A 24,750-nucleotide genomic window follows, 5' to 3' on the forward strand; every position below is an offset into this window, starting at 1 on the left:
GTTTAGGACAGTAAGGAACGTAATATATTTGTTGTAACACCTTATCTGTTTATGCCTTTATTTCTATCATCTGCCAGATGTTAATGACTGAACAAAGTTTCCTAGTGATGACCGGCTACAGATAATTAAAACTTAGAACTTCAGTGTAATGGTGAAGAATTTCGCTCTTTTGACAGATTATATATTTTTCTTCTCAGCTTGCAATAAACTTCTATTCAAGAAGTTCATTCAATGCAAAGGTGAAAGTAGAAATATCATTTTTTTCAATTATGCGATTGCATTTTTTCTCTCAGAGCAACATCTTGAAAGAGAAATAGATAAATAAATTAATTAGTGTGAGCAGGTTCAAATTAATCATTACGGTTATAAAATTATTAATTTGTATTTTGACAGAAGTGTTGCCAAATATTCTTATAATGTAATGGAACCAGTCGTTTGTTACCAATCTGTTTCCTTATAAACTAATTATAATTATTTTTTACACAGGAATGGAACCTAAGAGTTCTAGGAAAATAATAGTGTTTATGTCTTTCTTAACATAAAGTGAAATAGTTTCTGCTAGGAATCGAAACAAAGTCGTAAACTAGATTCAGAGAACTTCTAGTCATCGTTACATGTTACATTTAAACCAGGGGTTCCCGACCGTATTTTGTTTGTTGACCTCCTGAGAACTATCTTATCATCTGAGGACCCCTTATATGCACATGTAAATTTTTAAAATAAAATATTTGTTTGTAGGTTAGTAAAAACTAACAGTGAAACAATTTCGTTATATTTATAACTAAAATTCCAAATGCAATTCTTGAAATTTCAATAAATACAGGTACTTCTCATAAACAAAATTTATATATGGACCCACAAATTACAATTTTTTTACTCGTGGACCCTCTTAAAGCTTCTTTGGACCCTAATTGGGAACCCCTGATTTAAACCATTGGATAGGAAATCTTCGAAAGCTATCGATAAATGATAGATTTTTTTAAAACATATTATGATAAGAAATCAACACGTATTAATATTTTAAATTCTCCAGGGATCTTCCGATGTCGTGTGTAGTTATTGTGGAGTGTATACGGGAAATGAAAACCAACCTTGTAAAGTCTGTGATTTAGTTTTCCACAAAATTTGCCTCAACAAATATTATGTAGAAACATGCAATGGTACTTTGCTTGACATGGATCCTTGTCGAATGAGTGAAGAGAGCTGGACTTGCCATAACTGTGTAAGTAAAACAATTATTGACTTCACTATACTTTAGTGCTCCGACCTGTAATTTGTTTCCTCATAACCTTGGTCTACCAGAGAAAATGTGGTAAAATTGCAGATTAACACCCGCACGATTTTCACTAAGAAAAAAAAAACTCGGATTTTTTGCGTGGAATCAAGTACCCTGACCTCCTAATATGCTGGAAATCCCATATTTTGGTTCGGAATTGGTCCGGAGGGGAAGGGGGGGGTAACCCCCTCCCCGGAATTTTCACACAAAAAAGAACTCTGATTTTTTGCGTGGAATCAAGTACTGTGACCTCGTTATATGCTGTAAATCCCATATTTGGGTTTACAGCATATAACGAGGTCACAGTACTTGATTCCACGCAAAAAATCAAGCCCCCCCCCACCCTTCCGAACCCAAATATGGGATTTACAGCATATTACGAGGTCACAGTACTTGATTCCACGCAAAAAATCAGTTTTTTTTTTTTTTTTTAGTGAAAATCGTGCGGGTGTTAATCTGTAATTTTACCGAAAATGTATGTCATTAATTATCAACTGGGTCCAATGAACCCAATATTTTTCTTTTAATTAAGTTTTATTCAAACTACCGCTATTTCTTAGCTACATTACATATGCTATCGGGTGAACAAAGAATTACTGTTTCTCACAGATTTTAACAAAAAAAGATACAGCTTATAGAATATATTATAAACTTTTAAAATTACAAAAATACAGAATTACAGCTCTTCGTTGCTGTGAATGCTGATAACATTGGAATGTTCTTGGCAAACATTCATATTACAATTCTTACGTGTAGTACGAGTTTTCCTGTCTTTTTTGGGGGATGGGGTCACACAAAGAACATCTTCCTTTTTTTCTTTGGCTGAGGAATCTCAAATGAGGTTGAAAATCGTCTTTTCTTGTTTAATTGAGAAATGTCAGTGGAACTAGAAAATTGTTTGTTATGTTCTTGTTTAGCATTAACTCCTGCAAGTTCCTTTTCTAACTGAATTAGACACTGTCTTCTTTTATCCTTGAAACTTTGCAAGTGAAGCTGTTTGGCAACTATGAAAGCATTCACTGCACTTATATCAATCATGCTGTAGAATATAACCATAGGCCATCTTCGAGTCATTCTTTTGCAAGTGTATGTCCTTACCATCTTATGTAGGGTATCTACTCCTCCTTTTGTTTTGTTATAACATGTAATAACTTTAGATTTCCTTTCAGCACTTTTTGAATCAATTGAAGGCTATGAGTGCATTATACTCATAAGTGTGACTACATAATTTTTCTAGACTCATAGAATCCTTTTGAAATCCAAATATTATGCTGTTGATTTCTCATTTCTGTTTCTGAAATCACTTGGAAGTTCAACTCTGTTCTTTCTAATTGTTCCAACTAAAGTAGTTTTCTTGCTAAGCAGCGTTCAAGTCAATCCTAGACTTGTAAAAAAATTATCACAAGTTATATTGCGACCAGTAGTGGATAGAGGTGGTGAGAGTGGAGTGATGAATGCTGAACGAAAAGTCAAGAAAGGAGATAAAGGTGTCAGAGATAGTGCAGGAGAAGAGGAGGGCAGGATGGAAAGATTTGACTAAGGAGAGGTAGGAGTCTAGACGTTTGTGGGAGAATGAGGTCGCACCGATACAGTTGTCAATATAACGGCCATATAGTTTGGGAATGGGACCAGTGAAACTTGAGAATATTTGGGCCTCAACATAGTCAACGAATAGGTTCATTATCCACACACCTACAAATGCACACGCACACACCAAGGTCACCAGCCCCCTTCCACATGCACATACACGCTCTCACATACACGTGCACTTTCATTTTGGGATCACCACTACTTTATTATCCCCCCTTCTTCCTAGCTCTCCTATGTAACCCCTCTGTCCGGCATTTGCTATGATAGATTGCTAGCCACTAAACCTTTTTTATTTTCTCTCCCTGTTTATTTCTGTGTTCTTTTCTGTCGAAGAGCGTAGGCTCAAAACATAAAAGACTTTTTCACTTCCCAAGCGTTAAACTAATACATCTGTTTGTTGTTTACACACCCATCTTCGTCTTTTATGGGGTCAATAAATTAAGTAGTAGTTGTGTACTGCGGTTGACCTAAGCGGCTGTCCTCTCCCCAAAAATTTCAGACCTTATGCCTAGAGAAAAAAGAAAAAGAATATCCACTACCTTGACTTTGTAGAGTTTATGTAGTCTTAAGTAGTAGTTGAAATTGACTGCAAATATTTTGCTTGGGAGAAAATTGGTATCAATACAGAAGCAACTGTGAAAATCTATTATTTTACTCATTGAACATTTCAAGTTTAAACTCTTTAATTTGTCACCTTATATTCTGGAAGGAAACTATATTTCATTATTTACCCTTTTATCTTGGTTACTGAGGTTGATTTAATATTCCTATAAATGAAGTTTCAGAATAAATACACTAATTAGAGTAAAGTATAAAACATTAAACATATTATTAGTATCCCCATCTTGCTTCAGTATTAGTATTTTAGATTTCAAACCATTTTACTCCCTAAATACTTGATTCAAACTCCCAGTTATATTTGACACCAACAGTAAAGAAGCAGTGCCTGCAGTATTTTCAATATAAGCACTTTGATAGAAACTGTATCATTGGCTGTAGTTATTTGAATATCTGTCCTTCAGAAATTTAGAAATTCTGATTGTCTCCTTTAAATACCAAGGATTGTATCATAAGGTACTTGGATTAATTTTTGCTAAAAACTTCAGTAGAATTGTGGAGAGCAGGTAGGTACAAGTGTCTCAGATTCAACTGAACATAGTTTCTTTTTCATCAAGTTTTATCTTGGAATTACATATATTTTATCCACATCTTTCATTCAGATTTATTTTACCTAACAATTAATCTCCATCAAAAACATTATGTTCTAGAAACAGAAAACCCAATTATAAAACTAAAAATTCAAAAGGAAAGAATGTTATCAGATATCTAAGAAGTAAATCAGATTTATAACTAACGAGTCAATCTTCTCCAAAATGAGGATAAAATTTAATTAAATATCATGGAATGAAATGCTCATAATTCAAAGAAAGCTAAATGGAAACAGCAAAAAATAAAAGAGAAGTGATTTATGGAGTTTTAATGAGCTGTTCCCCAACAAATCTTGTAATTTATGATTCTGCATCTTCTTAATAAATGTATATTCAGTGTGTGTATAAGAATTTAAATACTGTGTATGGAAAATTATTATATAAGCAATGAAGATAATATAAACACTTATCTGCTATATAAAATGAACAATCTTAAAGGCGGTGCTCCAGCATGGCCGCAGTCAAATGACTGAAACAAGTAAAAAAAAAAAGGTAATCTATGAGCACTTTATAATCCTGAACATCTTTTATAGATCCTGTTTGTTACACACTTGCTGCAGTTTCCGAGAAGATGATGACAAAGTCTCTTTTCAAGGATGCTTTTATCTACCTTAATGTGTTTAAGTTTATTAACAAAAATAAAAGCCAGGGCCTGTTACATGATTTGGTAACATTACAGTAAACAACTCTGACTGTATGTCAAATAAATGCTAATCATTACACTGCTTATCTAATTTTAGATGTACTTGCTATGATTTCAGGGTGCCTTTGGGAAATAATAAACTGGATTGTTTTTTCTCTGCCTTTTTTAATAGTTTTAGATTAAGTTGGTGAGATGGAAAATTAAGGTTTACAATTGTTGACTTTTTAAACCTGAACCGATTTCACCAAGAACTCAAAAACAAGTCACAGACTTGAATTTCTTTCAAAATAACAAAGAGAAATTGTCCATAAGTAGCATATAACTCACTTTCTTTTTACTATATAGGAGGATCTTTTGGCTTTACTTACCATTGAGGAATATAATTCATTGATGAGGACGCTTGAAAAGTTTGGAATAAAAAAAGGTAACGCTAATTTTTGTTATAGTACCTTTTGTTTCCATTAATGGCTTCATACACACACACACACGTGTGTGTGTGTGTGTGTATGTGTGCTAGCATGTGCACTGGTGCTAAAATAATGCTTTATTTACATTTCAGTACATCTATTTGAAAATTGGTATCAAAATAATGAAAGCAGGGGAGAACAAGAAAAAAAGTGTGTGTGTGTGCATGCATGTGTGTGTGCATGCATGTGTGTGCACATGTGTGTATGTGTGTGCACGTTTTATATCATTAAGTTTTCAGAGATAGAATCCATTTAGTTATAAGTACTACATGGTAGTAACAATTCTGTCTGTAAACAACAGCAATTATGTAAACCTGACACCTGTTTCATCAAATTGCCATTGAATTTAGCTCCTTTTTTCTGAAAGTTAAATTCAAAGAAAGATGATGGAATTTGTGAAGTTGTTATTCTCATTACACAAAGTTTTCTGTGATGTTCTTATAACACAAGAATGTATAAAGATCACTACCTTCTTCAAAACATTAATCACAGTTCTATTTCATATACAGTGTATACTATAACATTTAAAACAAATCATAAACTTTGCTAGACAGGTGCAGTTTCACTTGCCAGGTGGGACCATTTCTTTTAATGCCCTGAGAAATGTCACGAGCATACCAACTTGCCTTAATAGCCAAGAGAAATTGAATTTTAGACATATTGTCCAAAATGTATCATACATATAGTAAAAATTCCTATTTCATATTTGTCTTAAAAACTTAGTTTCTAGATTTGCATATATTTTATGAAGCTTAAAATATTGTGGAATTTGCTACAGCAGAAAAACCAGATCTTTTCGGTTTGAACGGCAGTTTTTTATAGCGGTGTCATATGAAATTGTCACCCATAATTATGACCCTAGTATTGATCTATTGCATTTCAATCTGTTTTAGGATTAGGGTTAGTTAGGGTTAGGGGTGGGGGGAAGGGTATCTTTTCTTCACAAATGTAAATAAACCCAATCTGTTTCTTAAACAAGGGACATATTCATATGGCACAGAATGTTTTTTACCTCAATAGACGTCATTGATTGGTTGAAATTGCAGAAATTGAAGGAAAAAAACAACAAATATCTTACAAACTCAAGAATTTTCTCAATAAAGCCAAGAGAAAAGATGTTTTATAAACACATTCTACCAGTATACGAAGTTTAAAATTTTTTAGTTACCTAGAAATTATGTTAAAAACTGCCGTTCAAACAGAAAAGATCCGAAAAACCTCCCACATTTTACATAATCATTAATGTGGTGCTAGTGAAGTTAGGCAAGTGATAATGGTGTCTTCATGTAGTTAATGTTTTATCATTTCTTTTTTAATTATGATCATGGCTTGAATTGGTGGATACTGATTTTTTGCTGCTGAAATTTTATCAAGATTGGTGAATGGGAGGTATTTTTTTTTTCACACACCCTGCATTAATCAACATACAGATTGTCATTTAATATCAGAATATCATTTAAAAGTTTTAAATTAAGTGAGTAGAGATCTTTCTAAGATCTAATCTCTTCTAGTATAAAGATTTCTTTTGCTGTTTGTATATCTATACAGATTTCAGTATCTATATCTGGATTTACTGTAAATCTTCCAGTATAGAGATTTTTATGAATATGATTAAGAGATTTTGTATTGAGTGGAAACTTCTCACTAAAAAGCAACTCTTCCTCATTTTTATGAGTACAAATAAAAAACATTTGCTATAATGACATTTAATGATTTAAAACAATAGTTTAAATTGTTAATTTGTTGTTATGCTGAATATTTTTTTTTTTTGTGTGTGTATTCTATGAAATAACCAATGCATGCAAACATATGTTCAGAGGCAAATTGTACAGGAATAACATTTCCAAAATTTTTACAACTTTTCGTATATGTACATAGCATATATACACACACACACTACTGTCCGAGGAATTTTCATAAGTCAGAAAAGAAGAATACATTCATATATGTATATAAGGTAATTGAGTAGGTATATTATTTATACAGTACATGCTTGCCTGTGTCATCAAAAATGCTGACAGTTTTAGCAATGATAGAAAATGGTGCAACAAAACAATAGGAGAAATCATTGATAAATGTCAGCAATCAAATAAATATATGCATATACACAGAATTGGATTACTTGAACAATAAGATATGGTTGTAAATTCTCAGTTGAAAATAGTCTCATCAATGTAAATAAACATTGGATAAGTCAAGCCTCTATCATCTGGGCAGAAAAAGACCTTTAGAATTTGTCAGCATCATGATCTGAAATGTAAGATCTTGATAATAGAGGCTCAATTTATCCAATGTTTTGTTTACTTCCATTATGCCCTGCATATTGTGGTGAAATACCTCTACAACATATTGATGGATTTCTGAGCCTCTAGAAACAGCTGTTGGGCTTATAACAAATTACATCTTGTCCTTTAATTTTTTTCTGTCGTTCATACTATGTGTAAGTTTGAACTATTAATATAAATATCTATATATATACTTAAATATTCATTGTCTGCAAGTCTCCTGTCTTTGCTTTTTTTTTCTCTATTTGCATCATCATCATCATCGCCGTCGTCATTTGATGTCCGAGAGTGTAGTGGATGCTTTTACATGCCACCGGAATAGGAGGCAGTCATGTAGCACTGGTATCAGCCATGCTCAAATGGTGCTTTTTACATGCCACCGGCATGGGTGTCAGTTAGGTGGAACTGGCATCAGTCACACTCAAATGGTACTTTTTACGTACCACTGGCTCAGGTGCCAGTCAGGCAGCACTGGCATTGGCCACACTTGGATTGTGCATTTTATGTGCCACAGTACAGGTGCCAGTCAGGTGACACTGGCATTAGCCATGCTTAAACGGTGATTTTTACGCGCCTCTAGCATAAGTGCCAGTCTTGCAGAACTGGCATTGGTTACACTTGTATGGTGCTTTTTACATGCTACTGGTACAAGTGCCAGTCAGGCAGCACTAGCATAAGCCGTGACTAAGATTTCACTTGGTTCAACAGGTCTTCATAAGCATCACATATTGCCCAACTATTGAAAGGTGCTTTTAAACGGACCAGTTTGGCCTGCTGCAGCCTTTCAAACATGGCATATCTCCGAAGGTCTCAGTCACTTGTCATTGACTCTGTAAAGCCCAATGATCGAAGGTCATGCTTCAAAACCTCATTCCATGTTTTCCTGGGTCCACAGGTTCTCTCCACTGTTTAGTGTGTGACACTTCTTCACACAACTATCCTCATCATTATGCACCACATGGCCATACCAGCAGAGTCATCTCTCTTGCCCACCACATCTGATGCTTCTGATGTCCAACTTTTCTCTCAGGGTGTTTACACTCTATCGTGTGTGCACACTGACATTAATCATCCAGCTGAGCATACATATGTTGTATTCCAAACCCAATCTGTTACATTTAATTTGTTTATCCGATTAATTACCTCTCTCTCTCTCTCTCTTTCTCTCTCTCTCTCTATATATATATATATATATCAAATAATGGAGAAATTATACAAAATGTATAAATGGATGATAAGTAAAGCACTGGCACAGTTTCAATTACCTGTTGTTATCCGTAAATTTATTCCAGGAGCTTCGTAGTGGCAGTTGGGGTAACAGTATTAATAAAATAGATGGAATGAGATTTTATTGCGTACAACACATGTTTCGACTCGTTTTAGGTCTCTTCAAGTACATCAATAAAATATCTCACTAGAGATTTTCTGAGTCGGCTTATGTACCACTATGTGTCCATCAAATTTGAGAATGAGTAAAAAACAGACAAAAATTATTGAAACGCAAAATATACAAATATGAACGTGAAAATTATACAATTATACATTCTAGTTTAGAGAAAATGAGCTAATGATCCTTCACTGTTGTAGCTGCTAAGAGAAAGAAAAGGATGTAGAAGTTGAAAGGAAGATGATACTTAGACGAAAATGTTTTTGTGCTCGTGCTTAGATGCACGTATACATCCACAGATACATATATATATACGCACATATACATACACACTCACACACGCACATCCAAGTTTATGGCTGTATACATACTTATATATGTATAGGAACTCATATATGCAGGTACACACGTGTATATATACATAAATATATGTACATAGCATAGATAAATGTGTGCATATATTCATACATATATAATATATATATATATATATATATATATATATATAGGTGCAGGAGTGGCTGGGTGGTAAGAAGCTTGCTTCCCAGCCACATGATTTCAGGTTCAGTCCCTTTGTGTGACACCTTGGGCAGGTGTCTTCTACTATAGCCCTGCGCCAACCAAAGCCTTGTGAATGGATTCAGTAGATGGAAACTGAAAGAAGCCCATCATGTATATATATATATAGTTGGAATTAACAAAAAACAAACAAAATAAAAGACGAAGACGGGTGTGTAAACAACAAACAGATGTATTAGTTTAACGCTAGGAAAGTGAGAAAGTCTTTTACGTTTCGAACCTATGCTCCTCAACAGAAAGGAACACAGAAATAAACAGAAAGAAAAAATTTTAAAAAAGGTTTAGTATGTATGTATGTGTATCTATGTGTGTGTCTTTGTACCCCTGTTTATCCCCCTATCACCATTTGAAAACCCATGTTGGTGTGTTTACATCCCTGTAACTTAACAGTTTGGCAAAAGGGACCAATAGAATAAGTACTAAGCTTACAAAGAATAAGTCCTGGAGTTGATTTCTTTGACTAAAACCCTTTAAGGCAGTGCTCCAGCATGGCCACAGTCAAATGACTGAAACAAGTAAAAGAATAAAATAATATATATATATATATATGTGTGTGTGTGTATGTGTATATATATATATACACATGCACATATATAATGTACTATTCCATGATGGTAAGATCTAAAAGTACTCCATCTGGTGAGAAATTAATATTATTTAATAGATACAATACATGTTATTATGTGCTGCTAATAGTTTCATATGTTCAAAGTAAATCATATTACAATAATATTAAAGATATAATATTTCAGGATAGATTATAATGTTTCATAGTTTATTAATGTAATAGGATTTAATTTGTTTGTTACCCCTACTAACATTGAGGTCTACATTTATAATCACATGTTCTTAATGCTTTTTATATATATATAGGCACAGGAGTGGCTGTGTGGTAATTAGCTTGCTTACTAACCACATGGTTCCGGGTTCAGTCCCACTGTGTTGCACCTTGGACAAGTGTCTTCTACTATAGTCTTGGGCTGACCAAAGCCTTGTGAGTGGATTTGGTAGACGGAAACTGAAAGAAGCCTGTCGTATATATGTATATATGTGTGTGTGTGTGTTTGTGTGTCTATGTTTGTCTCCCCAACATCGCTTGACAACCGATGCTGGTGTGCTTACAGCCCCGTAACTTAGCGGTTCAGCAAAGGAGACTGATAGAATAAGTACTAGGCTTACAAAGAATAAGTCCTGGGGGTTGATTTGCTCGACTAAAGGCGGTGCTCCAGCATGGCCGCAGTCAAATGACTGAAACAAGTAAAGAGAGTAAAGAGAGTTCCCTCTCAGTACCGAACTGAGAGGGAACTATATTATAATCTGTAACAAGAAACTAATTATTCTTTGTTTTTTAGTATCCTATCATACCTATAGCTTACTAATTACACCTGTTTTAACTAAGCTGGAAATATAACTTGTTGCTATTATGCAAAATTGTTGTAAGTCCAAAACATTGCTTTTTCTGAAAACGAAGAAATAGTTTCACCATTCCATTTCTTTTTACATTAGCAACAGTTTCAGGTTAACAATAATACTTTGTTGGGTGCATAAAATAGTAACTCCATGCATGTGTGATATTTTGAGTCAGAAATATTTTTGCAAAACTGTCGTATGTGGGACTTACTGCGCTTTTGAAAAATGCTAAACTGTTGTACTACACTTTGACAATTTTCATCTGAAGCAGCTGGAGATACAATAGTTTGGTCCAAAAGAATTGGCTATTACAAGCGAAATTAAATATTGGAAAAAATGCATTTTGCCAAATTTGGACATATGACAGTTTAACATAATAGCAACAAACTAAATACTAGCTGTTAATAGCTGCTGGATGATCGAAGAGGATCTAGTTTATCTTCTCTTTGCCTTTTATAAACTGCGAAACCTTATAATCTATCCTAAAATATTGCATCTTTAATATTACTGTAATATGATTTACTTTGTTACCCCTACGAAAATTTAGGTCTTCATTTATAATTACATGTTTTTAAATGCCTTTTATACATGTAGTTTACTCTCGGTATCTGACTACTTATACTCTGTAATAAGAAACTAATTATTCATTTTTTTGTATTTAACTCTTTGCCACTGAACCTCTAGTGGAATTGTATCTTAGATAAAAGGAATCATCTTTCTCTTAATTGCTGAGAAAAGACTCTGGGATGTCCTTTATCGTCTCCCTACTACCAAGCCAACTAACCCCTATTAAGACTATAAATCTAAAATATACCCCTCCATTTATGTCATATTAGCAACCCCTCCTACTAAACCACTTGAATTTATTTTATTTTGGTTATATTCTTATTCTGTAATAAGTGCTGACTAAAAAAATCACAAAATATGTATTTGCCAAGGATTAAAAAGTTTTTTTAGATGTCCTTGATTGTAAAATTCATGTATTCATTTGAAGAAAATAGTTTTTTATAATGATATAATGTACTCATTGATCAATTAAAGAGTTCAGTAGAAATGGCTGTAATGAATTGACACCTATCCATCAATTGTAATTTATATATTTCTAATTCACCTGTCTTGGAACCTATTTCTTTATTACCCACAAGGAGCTAAACATAGAGGGGACAAACAAGGACAGACATAGGTATTAACTCGATTACATCGACCCCAGTGAGTAACTGGTACTTAATTTATCGACCCCGAAAGGATGAAAGGCAAAGTCGACCTTGGCGGAATTTGATCTCACAACGTAGCAGCAGACAAAATACCACTAAGCATTTTGCCTGGTGCGCTAACATTTCTGCCAGCTCGCCGCCTATCTTGGAACCTGCCCCTTACATGAGCCAAAGTATATTATGGACCATATATTTAATAATATGGGCATTTCTGAATAGTTCAAGAGCTGATGATATACTCAGTTATGTTCAATTAATTATGTATGTTATTACCTGAATAACAATTTCCCAGTACTTCTGTACCAATGTTGGTATTCGTCTGTAATTATTGTGTATGCATTTCATTCTGACCTAACCAGCTGCCTTACCTTTAAGTATCTTATTCAAAAGAATCTTGATGTATTGTGAGTGCATGTGTGTGTGTGTGTGTTTGTGTGTGTGTCTGTATGTATGTATGTATGTGTATGTATATATAATGTGTGTGTATGTATATATGTGTGTGTGTGTGTGTGTAAGAAAGGTGAGAGTAAGAGTGATTTTACAACCATTTGTGTACCATGATAAGGAAAATATATATTCATATCTTTGCCTCATTGCCAATGGTAGACATCATCAGAATGAAGAAGTCAGAGGTAGAGAAAAGAGCAAAAGATAGAGGGATACATTGGAAAAGGAAATGAACAAAGGTTCGAAAGTCTTACATTATAGTTAGGTTCACAGTTCGTTAAGTCCATAGTGAGGTGGAAGAAGAATAGAAGTTAGTTGAATCTGTGGTCTCATGGTTATTTAATAGCATGGCTTTCACATGTCTGTGACTTCTGCTGCATGACAACACCCACTCTCGCATCGCCAATATGACCAAGGAAGCCATTAAAAAGCATGGCTGGGAAGTGCTGCCACACCTGCCGTACTCTCCTGATTTGGCAGCAACGGATTTCCACCTCTTTCAATCTCTTTCAAATGCTATGCACGAAGTTTCATTCAATATTGATGCAGAATTGAGAGCTTGGTTGGATCAATTTTTCGAGTCAAAATTGGGTGATTTCTACCAAGGTATTGAAAATCTTGTTGACCATTGGGAAAAAGTTGTAAACAACAAGAGTGAATGCATTATTAATTAGTTGTTATATTTTATTAAACCTTTTAAAAAATTAAGATTTAAAAAAACGGTGGGAACTTAGTTGCCAACCCAATATATGGCATCTAAGTCTTTCTGTAGAAAATTAGCATCAGAAGGTTCCTTGACTGCTTGTGCTACTTTTGTGTCATTGGCATGGCTGGTAAGTGTGGCTGTCTGTGTAACTGATGATATGTCTGAAAGAGTCACCATGAACATTAGTGGCCCCAATACAGTTCTCTAAGGCACTCCACTTTCTATTAATGTCTCTGTGGAGAGGGCTCCATTGGCTACTACAACCTGGCTTCTGTCTTTTAAGAAGTCATGCAACCACTCTCCAATTTTCCCAGTCATGCCAAGTCTCTATAGTTTGTGACATATCCCGTGATCAACCTTATCAAAGGCCTTTGCAAAGTCAAGATATATCACATCTACATTTGAGTGATTCATTAATTCTTTTAACACCCAGTATAGTGTCGTAAATACTGTGTAAGGCAGCTTTTGCCTGAGCGAAAGCCATGCTGGATGTCAGGAAGCAAGTCATTATCTTCAAGGAATGCAATTAGTTTCTTCCTGACAATGCGCTCCATGACTTTGCTGGCATAGGAGGTTAGATAGACAGATCTATAATTCTTAGCATCTGCTCTGCTACTTCCCTTATGGATAGGGCATATAATGCTTTCCTTTAACTTTTGGGGAAGTCTCCCTGTTGTGAGGAAGCTCTGGAAGAGAATCTGAAGTGGTCTAGCTAGAGTCCCTTAGCATTTCTCTAAGAGGATTGTTGGGAATCCATCAGGGATTATTTCTGAGTTTGAGCTCATCTCATCAATGGCTAATACCTCATCAGTTTCCTCTATGTTGATGCTGTCAATAATTGCCATTTTGTGTAGATCTGTGGAGCCAAAGAACTCATCAGGCATAGCTACTTGCATGTGTTCCAGTGGAGTGTATTGCACATTCAGTATTTCACTGATCCGCTGGGGTCTGCAGTCGGCGAGCCATTTTCTTCAAGTAGTGGTCCTATTTTGTACCATACTGAATCAGATTCTTTTGCATATCTATAGAAGGTTCTAGGGTTTGTCTTAATATTTTTGACAACCCTGGTCTCCTTTCCTGCCCTCATCTTTTCAAGGGAGCATTTGAGTTCATTTTCAATCTTGATAATATTCATTTGGGGTAGGATCGTTTGTAATCCCTAAGTGGCCCAATGAGACGATTTGAGATTTTTGTTCATCATCTCATTAGAATCCTCCTATCACTGGGTATTATATTTTTCTGCTGGCTTGGAATTCTCTCTGGAGCAAACTTACTACAGATGTCATAAAGTGTTGTATTTTTATGTCAATATCTTCTGTAGAGAGACTGGCTGATCAGTTATGTTCCATGACATCTTTCTCAAATACCCTTCCAATCAGCTATGTGAAAATTCAGGCTGGAGAGGAGTTGGATGCTTCTAGTAGCCTGCATGTCTGCGGTCTTTTGCGGACCATACATTGTTAGTTCTATTAAGTTATGGCCCAAGAAAATCTTTGGTGTAACTCTAACATTATGGATGAGTGCCATGTTCTTTGTGAAACAGAAATCCAGGACATTTTCCCCCTTATTGAGTAGAGCATTATTTGCTCCATAAAGAGCATGCTAGTGATGCCAGGCAGAGATTCTGCATGCTTCAGGCCTCACAGTGACATACCTGAGAGAAAGTATGTGTGTGTGTGTATATATGTATGTATATAATTATATATATATATATATATATATATATATATATATACAGACATGCAGGAAGTAAATAGACACCTTTAATTTTCAAAATGTTTTATTTAATACACAAAGCAAATAATTGAAATATGATCGATAGATAGGACTACATACTTTAGTATTTAGTTGACATTCCCATTGCAGATTTTAATTCAGAAACTATTTTTGGCATTGAACTGATGAGCTTTGTGATTGTCTCTTGTGAAATTTCTGCCCACTTTTCACATAACAATCGAAATAATTCACCTTTAGATTTAGGTTTCTGTTGAGTTTTTTCATATAGCTCTATCTAGTATGCCCCAAAGATTTTCAATTGGGTTCATGTCAGAAGATTGGCTTGGCCAAGGAAGCTTTTTGATCCCATTTTCAGTCAACCATTGTTGATTCCTTTTCACTGTGTGGCATGGAGCCCCATCTTCCATGAATAAAAACTCATTTTTCATTATGTTATTGTGTGAATACATCGGAAGTAGTCCTTGCTTAAGTATTTCGATGTATTTTTCAGAGTTTATGGTTCCAATACATTCGATCAGCTCAGAACGACCATTGCTGGTGACAGCTCCCCATACCAATACAGAGATACCACCATGTTTCACAGTTGGTTGGAGTCATTTCAAATCAGATTCTTGATTGGGAAGCCTCCAAACCCAAACACGTCCACTGTCTGAAAATAATGCAAATCTGGATTCATCTGAGAAAATCACTCTATCCCAAAATGAACTGGATTTTTCTGACATCTCCTTAGCCCATTTCATTCTTTTCATGATATTAACTTGTTGAAGGAGAGGTTTTCTTCTAGCTGCTCATCCATAATACCCAAGCTTATGCAGATATGTAACACACGTTCTTGGACTAACTTCTAGCTGTTTTGCAATGTCAGAAGCCTTTGAATGGGGTTCGTTTTCCACAATTCTCTTCAAACAGTGAAGCTTCCTTTCCAAGGGCCCAGGTAAGCTGGGACAAGAATCTATTGATTCTTTTCCTTGGCTTTTGAATTGCACTATAATTCTATTAACAGTAGCAAGAGGAATTTGAAGAATTTCGGCAATTTTTTACTGGCTAAGACCAGACTCAGATTGTTCAACAGTACGACCTCTTTGAAAATCTGATAGTTCTGCTGAATTTTTTGTGCGTGGCATGGTTACTCTTCGCAAATGTTTAATATAATGGCACCTGGAATGAAAAAGAATAATTAGATTGTAAATTCTACACTGCTAAAAACATATTAAGAAATTTTGAAAATTAAAGGCGTCTATTTACTTCTTGCATGTCTGAGTATATATATGTATATTGTAGTAAAGATTGTTTGCCAACATAACATGGCAGTCCTAGTTTAGGACAAATATTGCTGTAATTTAGCCCCAGGAGACATTGTCTCCAGCTGGCTATACGATACGATCTGTCTCCTTATATTTTTGAACAAGGGAATCTAGCACCCCCACTCAGCTCAAAACAATATCTGTGTATCACGATTTCCAGATTAGTTCCCTTCATCAGCACAGAATAATTGTTTGGCTGATGAAGAGAAATAACCCAGAAATCGCGATACACAGACATTGTTTTGAGCTGAGTGGGGGTGCTAGATTCCCTTATTTGAAAATATAAGGACACAAATCGTATCGTATAGCCAGCTGGAGACAATATCTCCTGGGGCTAAATTACCGCAACATTCATCTTACACAAGGACTGCTATGTTATGTTGACAAACAATCTTTACTACAAAGTCCTGTTGCTGAATATCTCACGTTGTGAGATTTAAAAATAGTAATTCTCTAAAATATGTATCTACATATATAAAGATGAGAATGTGTGTGTGTGTGTGTGTGTGTGTGTGTGTGTGTGTCTGTCTGTATGAATCCCTAAAACTCGAGAACTACCCAACCGATTTCATTTAAATTTTTACACATGCCTTATTTACAGTCTGTGCAACATCATGGGCCAAAAGAATTTTCAACTTGTTGCCTAATATGAGCCCACAGTAATCTCTTATCTCTTACACTATTTCAGTATTATGTGTCAAAAGTGAAACAATAATATCTCTCCGTTGCAATGTGAGATATTTTCAGTTTAATACTTTCACTATTTTAGTGAAACTATTACCTCACATATATACATGCATACATATATATATATATTTGTCATAAACTCATTCACTGCTACTAATAACTGTTGGGAACCCTTTCAGACCTGCCTTACATTCGAACCAGAATCTCAAAAACGTTAGAGACTGAACATCGGCATAAAGTTCAAACTTTATCAGGCAAAGATTGTCTGAAATTTTGTCTGGAGAGAAGATCCACACTTGTTGCAAAAGCGTTACAGTGATATGATATGGATGTTGTAGCATTAGCCAAAACAAAAATTCATGGAAAAGGGAATTTTGTTGAGAAATCTGATGGGTATCATTTATTTTGGAGCGGTAGAGAGGAGACCTGTAAGAGAGAATCAGGGGTGAGATTTGTAATCAAATCCAACTCTGGTTTCAAAACTTGAGGAACTACCATGTGGTCTTTCTGATCGTTTAATGTCTTTAAGACTTCCATTAAAAAAAGGTCATTATGCAACACTCATTCTCTTTCCTTTTATTCCAACTCTTGCTTTCCTTCCTTGCCATAAACTGTGTCATGTTGATTCTGTTGCAGATTACACGTGTTTGTGGAATACTCATACAATACTTAAGCATACTTAAGCAACAGACCAGTTGACCTAACAACTGAATACTAATCATTAAAACTAACTGAAGTCCATTTACATTTACTTATGCATTTGCTTATATGTATCTATAGCTTGGCTTGGATTTTCAATTTAAGATGCAGTTGTTGGGCCACATCTATGACATATAACATGTCTTGTGCAGTTAAACCTAATGGAGCCCATTACACTCTTCACAGCAGATTTCTTTCCACAGAGGGAATGAGTAGAATCAGCAACAATACTGGGCTGGTAATTTATTTGTCAACACTGTTAAGATAAAAGCAAACATGGTCTCAGCAGCATTTGACCTCAGAGCACTAATGTAGTGTGTATGGATATGTGTATACATGTATGTATACATACACAACTATACACACACACACACACACAGTCACACAATGAACTCAGAATATAAGGACAGACAAAATGCTTAAAGCATTTTGCCCAGTGTCCTAACAATTCTACCAACCCACTGCTGGTTATATATTGATATGTATTCATTACATTAGAAGATAAAGCTATTATTAAAACATGAATCATGGCTTCTAGATACACATTTTGAATTACAACTGAAAGAATATGCTGTGCAGTAGAAAACCTCTAATTGAAGAAAAAGAAGCAGATGATACTTGGCAAAGTAAAATGTCATTTATGTCTGAATTACCTTATAATGGCGTACTTTTAAGGAGAAAACACTAATAATGGATTTTATCCAACTTGGACTTCTGAAAGTTGATGGCTGCAAGAAAAACATGGTCAGAAAGGGAATTCTACATCATTAATATATGCCAGTATATATTGACCAGATTGTGGTATCATCTTATCAGGCAAAAGTATTGTTGCAAACACAATAATGCCACTATCTATCAAAAGGATCACTTTGTAAGAAAGTTTGAATGTATCCAGAAGACTGACAATATATCTAGTAATTTATTTACTGGACAGTGCCAGAAGCTAGTGGTGTGAAATGTCTTGATCATGGACATTAGAAATAATGAAGCAAAACTCAAGTAACTATTTTTTCAACCTATGAATGTTCTAACTGTCTAAATAAATTATGGGATTTAAAGCTAAAATATTTGCCTTTATAAAAATAAGAGCTGATAAATTACAATGATAATTAGTTATATAGTGAATGTTACCAAGAATAAGAACCAATCTCTTGCCCTGTTCCAGTTCCCTTTTATACCATACCTTTATCTCCACTTGGGCTGTTATTGTGAATAAGAATGTGTATCTAGAAACCATGATTCATGTTTTAATAATAGTTTTATCTTTTAATGTAATGAATACATATCAATATATAACCAGCAGTAAGATGGTGAGCTCGCAGAATTGTTAGGACACTGGGCAAAATGCTCAACAGCATTTTGTCGGCCCTTATATTCTGAGTTCATATTCTGCTGAAATCAACTATTATTCCTCAATTTTCTCTCAAACTCTCTTAATTATTTGATGTGAGTCACCCACATACACTCTATAACACAACACCACCTTGAATATTTGTAAAAGTCTTTGCATTCTAAAAGTTAGTAAACTTTCAATACTGTGAGAATATAAGAAATTCTAACCTACAAATACTCCAAACAGTTAATAACATGTCAAAAGTTTTGTATTGAAGAGCAGCTAATCATCATAGAAAGTTAATTTTTGATATTGTCACAAACTGTAGGAGAGAGATATAATCATTTGAATTGATCTTGCTACATGATCTCTACTTTTTTTAATCACTCCCAGAGAGGTTAATGGAAATGTTAGATATGGAAAGAATATAAAGGGATATAAATAAATACTTCAAGTTGTTTTATTTTCATAAGAATGCACTCAGAACAAAGTTAAATGATCATTTATATCAACATCCGGAACACTCTTTAGTAAAGAATGCTCTATTTGAAAAATTGACAATCCTTAGTTTGTAGCACTTCAGACTAAAGTAGAATACAATAGCAATGAGACCCTTCAAGTTTGCTAGCTTTATTGCTAGGAAGCAACAAAAACCACAAAGTCCATCCCATGACTTGCTTTTAAATTTCTGAAAGTTGAAAATTGGCAAACCTCTTCACAGGATTTTTGTATGACATTTCCTCACTAGAAACATGACACAAACAAGTAAAATGTTTGTTTTTAGTAACACCATATTTTGGGCGATGCAATTACTCTCTTGACAAATGTACAACAAAATTTAGGTTTGCTGCTTCCATTCCTCTCAATTCACATTACATCATGGAAGTTTCACTTTGTTTTATCACAATGTTAATGTAAATATAATATATATATGATATATATATATATATATATATATATATATATATATAAAATATGTACATAGATATAACACTGATCATTTATTTAAAACATTGTTAAGTAATCTTTCTGATTGTAGAAATAAATACTTTTCTCTACATTTTGCTTATATGAGAAAATGGAAAATAATGAAGTTTTATTAGTCCTATAACTTTTCTACACTGCTTTTTTTTTTCAAAAGACTTCAGAAGGCCCACCTTCCTTTCACATGGAAGTGAGGAGGTTTAAATTGAGTTGGAATAGAGCTAACAAGATTAGAAGAAGATAACAAAGCTCAACAGTGAGTAGTGGTTGTTTATTGTTGCTGGGTGCTGATTTGCCTGTCAGAAAGTCTCTCACTTTTCACTATGATTCTGTCTAGAATATGCAGTGTACAAGGTGGTATCAAAAAGTTCCTGGACTAGTTATGTTTAATAAAAAAAAAATAACTTATGTCACTTTGCACAGCAATACACCAGTCCCAGTGTTCCTGCCACTTTTGGAATCTAATCTGAAAGTAGTTTTCCATGAGTCGAGGACTTTCTGTGATTCACTCTGGCTGGTGTTAAAATGGTAACCTTTGAGCTGCATTTTCATCTTGGAGAAGAGATAGAAGTCTGTAGGTGCTAAATCTGATGAATAGGTTGAGTGTGGAAGCAATACCATATTGTTTTTGGTGAGAAAGGAGAGCTCATTGATGGGGTGCATTATCATTGTGAAGAATCCAATTCTTCATGCTCCACAGATCTAGTTGCTTTCGCTGAATGACCTTCCTCAAATGTTTCAAAACATTGCAGTAGATCTCTAAATCGACAGTCTGGTCCCAGGGCATGGATTCCCAATGTAAAATACCTTGGATGTTGAAAAAAATGACAAGCATGCTCTTGATTGAGCTGTGTCTCTGTCATGCCTTCTTTGGTCGTGGAGATGAAGGGTTCTTCCATTGTAATGACTGCTGCTTTGTCTCAGGGCCATACCCATAGACCCAACTCTCATCACCGGAGATAATCCTTGACATGAAGGATGAGTTATTAGTGACATGCTGACGGAGATTTTCACAGACTTCAACATGATGTTCTTTCTGCTCAGTAGTCAGCAGGTATGGGGACAAACTTGGCAGAGACATGTTACATGTTCAATCCGGACATAAGGATTGCCTGCACGGACTCATATGACCAACAACATCAGCAATGTTGTTGATTGTCCTCTGAAGATTCTCATGCACAAGCTGATAAATTTTCTCCATAATTTCGGAGGTAATACTTGTGGCAGGTCTTCCAGATCACTCATGGTCTTCTACTTTTGAAGCCCCTGTGTCACTTGAAACATTGCATACAACCCGTTGCCTTGTTGCTGTAAGCTTGCTGAAGCCTGCTTAATGTCTCTGTAGCAGACTTCCCAAGTTTAACACAAAATTTCATGTTGGCTTGCTGTTCCATCACAAAATCGCAGACTACAGCATACACATGATCACAAAAACAGAAATTTCACAACTTGCGAAGTAAACATAGCAATGTCACTCAGCACACTGCCTCATGAAGGTCACTGCTAGCTCTCACTGTGTATGCAACAGTGTGCTGTCATCTGTTGGCTTGCTACAGAACTAGTCTGGGAACCTTTTGATACCACCTCACATGTAAACAGCACACAGTATCCTTTGCAACTAAGGAGATGACATCTGATTGTAACTAAAATATTTCAGACCTTTTCATGTAGATTTTATGCTGATGTGAGTGCATGGCACTAATGAGGAGAAAATATTGTGAAATATTGACATAGTCATTCATTGTTTACTTCTGAAGTGGTTTCTTTTTGCCTATTCTTGAAGTATTCTGTGTTCTTTTCCAATACATCTTTAAAAGAGGCTCCCTTAAATGAAATACACAGCTACAAGCATCTAACAGGTCACATATATTAAGTATGTAATATTGATATAATGTTTACATTTTTAAGCTGCTTCCAGTGTTGCCAACTTAAAATCAGATTTTATGCTAAATTTCAATAGATAAAATACCCCCCCCCCCAAAAAAAATGCTAAAGACTAATTATATCAAAAAGTATAATTTTTATTTAAGTTTTTATTTACTTTCTTTAATTATATTCAGCATTTAGAAATAATTTCACTGATTTGATCACTTTCAACTGCAGTGCCTAGGTTTTGAATTCTGTATACATTCAAGGTCCCAAACTTGTTAATTATGTGTTTTGGAATATCAAAGTTTTTGCAACATTTGCTATATCTTTCCAGGCCATATTTTATAGACAGTATTGGTCTCAGAATAGGAAGATGCATTTTGTTTTTCAATTTTGATTTGATTACACCCATATTACTGAACAACCATTCAACTTCTGCATTTGAGTTTGGCAATGTCAATAGATTATTGGCAAAATTTGCAACATCTCTAAAAAGATTTCCTCCAGTAGCATCTTTATATTCCAAGACTTCCAGTCAGAATGCCTCAGTATTAGACATATTTGTCCATTTAGCTAAATGAATGCTATTAAACCGATTTTCAATTGAAGCAATTTTTTCTTTATTTAAATGCCTTGATTCTAAGACAGGTAAAATTGGCTCTTTGAAATGGTGCAAAATATTCTCTACTGAAAAACATTTGATATTCCTCAGTATATTAATATTTCCTGGCAAACAGTGCTTGAGCTCTTTATAAAGGCAGAATAAAAATTGTGCTCTTTTGCAAATATTATTTTCTTTGGTAGCTTTTACAGTCTTCTTGATAATCATTTCTGCTATCTTTCTCTCGAACCTGTAGCCTGAATTTGGTTTAAGATGCAAAAATTTTTCAATAGAAGCATCTGGATCAAGAGGATCAATTCTACATGTTGGCAACACTATCATATTAGCAACAGATTTGATCAAATTTGAAAGATCTTCAAGTAATTTTGTTTTGTCAACAGTGTTTGACTCAAACAGTTTATTCACTTCCTGAACATGTTTTAAAATTGGATGCAAAAATAAAAAGTAAAGTTCATTCCTAGAATCACAAAACATTTCATGTAATGTTTGTGCTGTAAAGCATTTTCTTTCGTAGTTGTAGTTTGGAAGTGAGTTTGCAATTCAAATCATTGGCTTAAAATTCTATTTACCTCTGGTTCTATTGACAGCCACCTAGTCGTACAAGAATTCACGATCTTCAAAGGCTCTTAATCATTGATAGCAAGATAAAGTTGTTTGTAGGCACTTTGTCTTGCTGAAGAATGGGAGGACCATTTATAGGCTTCAAGTACTAAAAATTCTAAATTTATGGGCAAGCATTCAGCACAAATGTGGAATACTACCAACTGGAAAGAATGACAACATACCATTATTGACTTCTATCATTACTCTATAGCATTGTCAGTTCCTGTAGCTAGTAAATTTTTTATATCTAATTTCTTTTTCACTAATTCAGTTTTTAAGGCATCTACAATGCCATCTGCATCACATGTTTTTAAAGGTACCATACTGAGATATATCTGTACCACTTTTTTGTGAGTGTCACTATAATATATGATAACAATTCCTAACAACTTGTTTATTGATATATAATTGGATTCATCTAATAGCTGGCTAAATTTTCTATCTCCTATATCAAATCTCCATCAAAATATGGAGCTAGAACATTTCTCACAATATTTGCACATTTTGTACGATGCAACTTCACTTTGGATATAATATCACTATCAGACATGTAATTCTTACATAACTCTATTAAGTGATCACAGCTATTAAATGATGAGTGGCAACAAATAAATATTGCTGAATTTGCTTCAAGCACAAATGCTTTATCATTTTTGGTTTTAATGAAATTGGTAAGAGGAATCATTTGCTGTGGAGTTGATGCCTTATGTTTATTTGCTTCACAGTGGCTTACTAAAAGAGAATATCTTGCCAACATATTACATCTACAATATCTGCAATGTGCTTTAGATTGGTCACTAGGCACTTCACACAACAACCTGGTACAACTTCGTTTTTTCTTTGTTCATTATAATGTGGTGGGAAGCAAGATAATAAATTGAATGATTAGTAAAAACATAAAATTGAAAGCACAACTTATCAGTTTGCCGCTAACAATTCTTTCATTTGTCATTAACAATTCATATGTTTGCTGCTTAGAAATTCTTGAGGTGAAGAATACTGATTCAGGATGCAGGGTGGCCAACTTATAAATGGAAAAGTAAAATCTGCAGAAATCCTAAAACTGTGTTCTGACATAAACCTGGGAACATCAAATTTTGCTTCCAATCTTACATTTTATATCTATTGGTAAAACCACAAATATAACTACAGTACTTGAAAAAAAAAAAGTAAGTAGAAATATAAAGGGGGAGACCCCACCTCCCCGTACTTCTATACAAGATATATAATCCAGAACATCATCATCATTTAACGTCCGCTTTCCATGCTAGCATGGGTTGGACGGTTCAACTGGGGTCTGGGGAGCCTGAAGGCTGCACCAGGCCAGTCAGATCTGGCAGTGTTTCTACAGCTGGATGCCCTAAGCATGAAAAAACATAGGCCTATTTTAAAATAGTCAAACTGAAATTACTTTCAGTCAACCTGTCATGATAAAAACTCATCAATACAGAATAAAGCCTTGTTAGAACGAATTTCCATACTTTCATTCTTTGCAGCATATTTACATTATTGTGTAGTGAGTTCAAGTGCTGACATGAATTATCTTCTCTCCCCCCACCCACCCTCCACCAGCACCACTCTGTATGCAAGCTGGAAAAGTTCGTAACTTGATAAACTTTCATTTGAAGATTCAAGAAAGTGAAAGAAAAATTTAACAATAGCCGATAGGACTAAAATTTAGCTGTAAGATACATTAACAA

The 24,750-nt window shown here is 34.6% G+C and overlaps 1 protein-coding gene across 1 annotated transcript in view; it reads left to right on the top strand.

Annotated features, from left to right (window-relative positions):
• LOC115214535 (PHD finger protein 24) overlaps nucleotides 1–24,750 on the top strand; it is a 33,481-nt gene that overhangs the window by 1,325 nt on the left and 7,406 nt on the right. The window contains exons 2-3 of the mRNA XM_029783742.2: nucleotides 1,034–1,222; nucleotides 5,063–5,141. Coding sequence (XP_029639602.1) covers nucleotides 1,034–1,222; nucleotides 5,063–5,141 — 268 coding nt within the window. The remainder of the gene's footprint in view (nucleotides 1–1,033; nucleotides 1,223–5,062; nucleotides 5,142–24,750) is intronic.

Source organism: Octopus sinensis, linkage group LG7 (assembly GCF_006345805.1).
Source record: "Octopus sinensis linkage group LG7, ASM634580v1, whole genome shotgun sequence".
Classification (NCBI taxonomy): domain Eukaryota; kingdom Metazoa; phylum Mollusca; class Cephalopoda; order Octopoda; family Octopodidae; genus Octopus; species Octopus sinensis.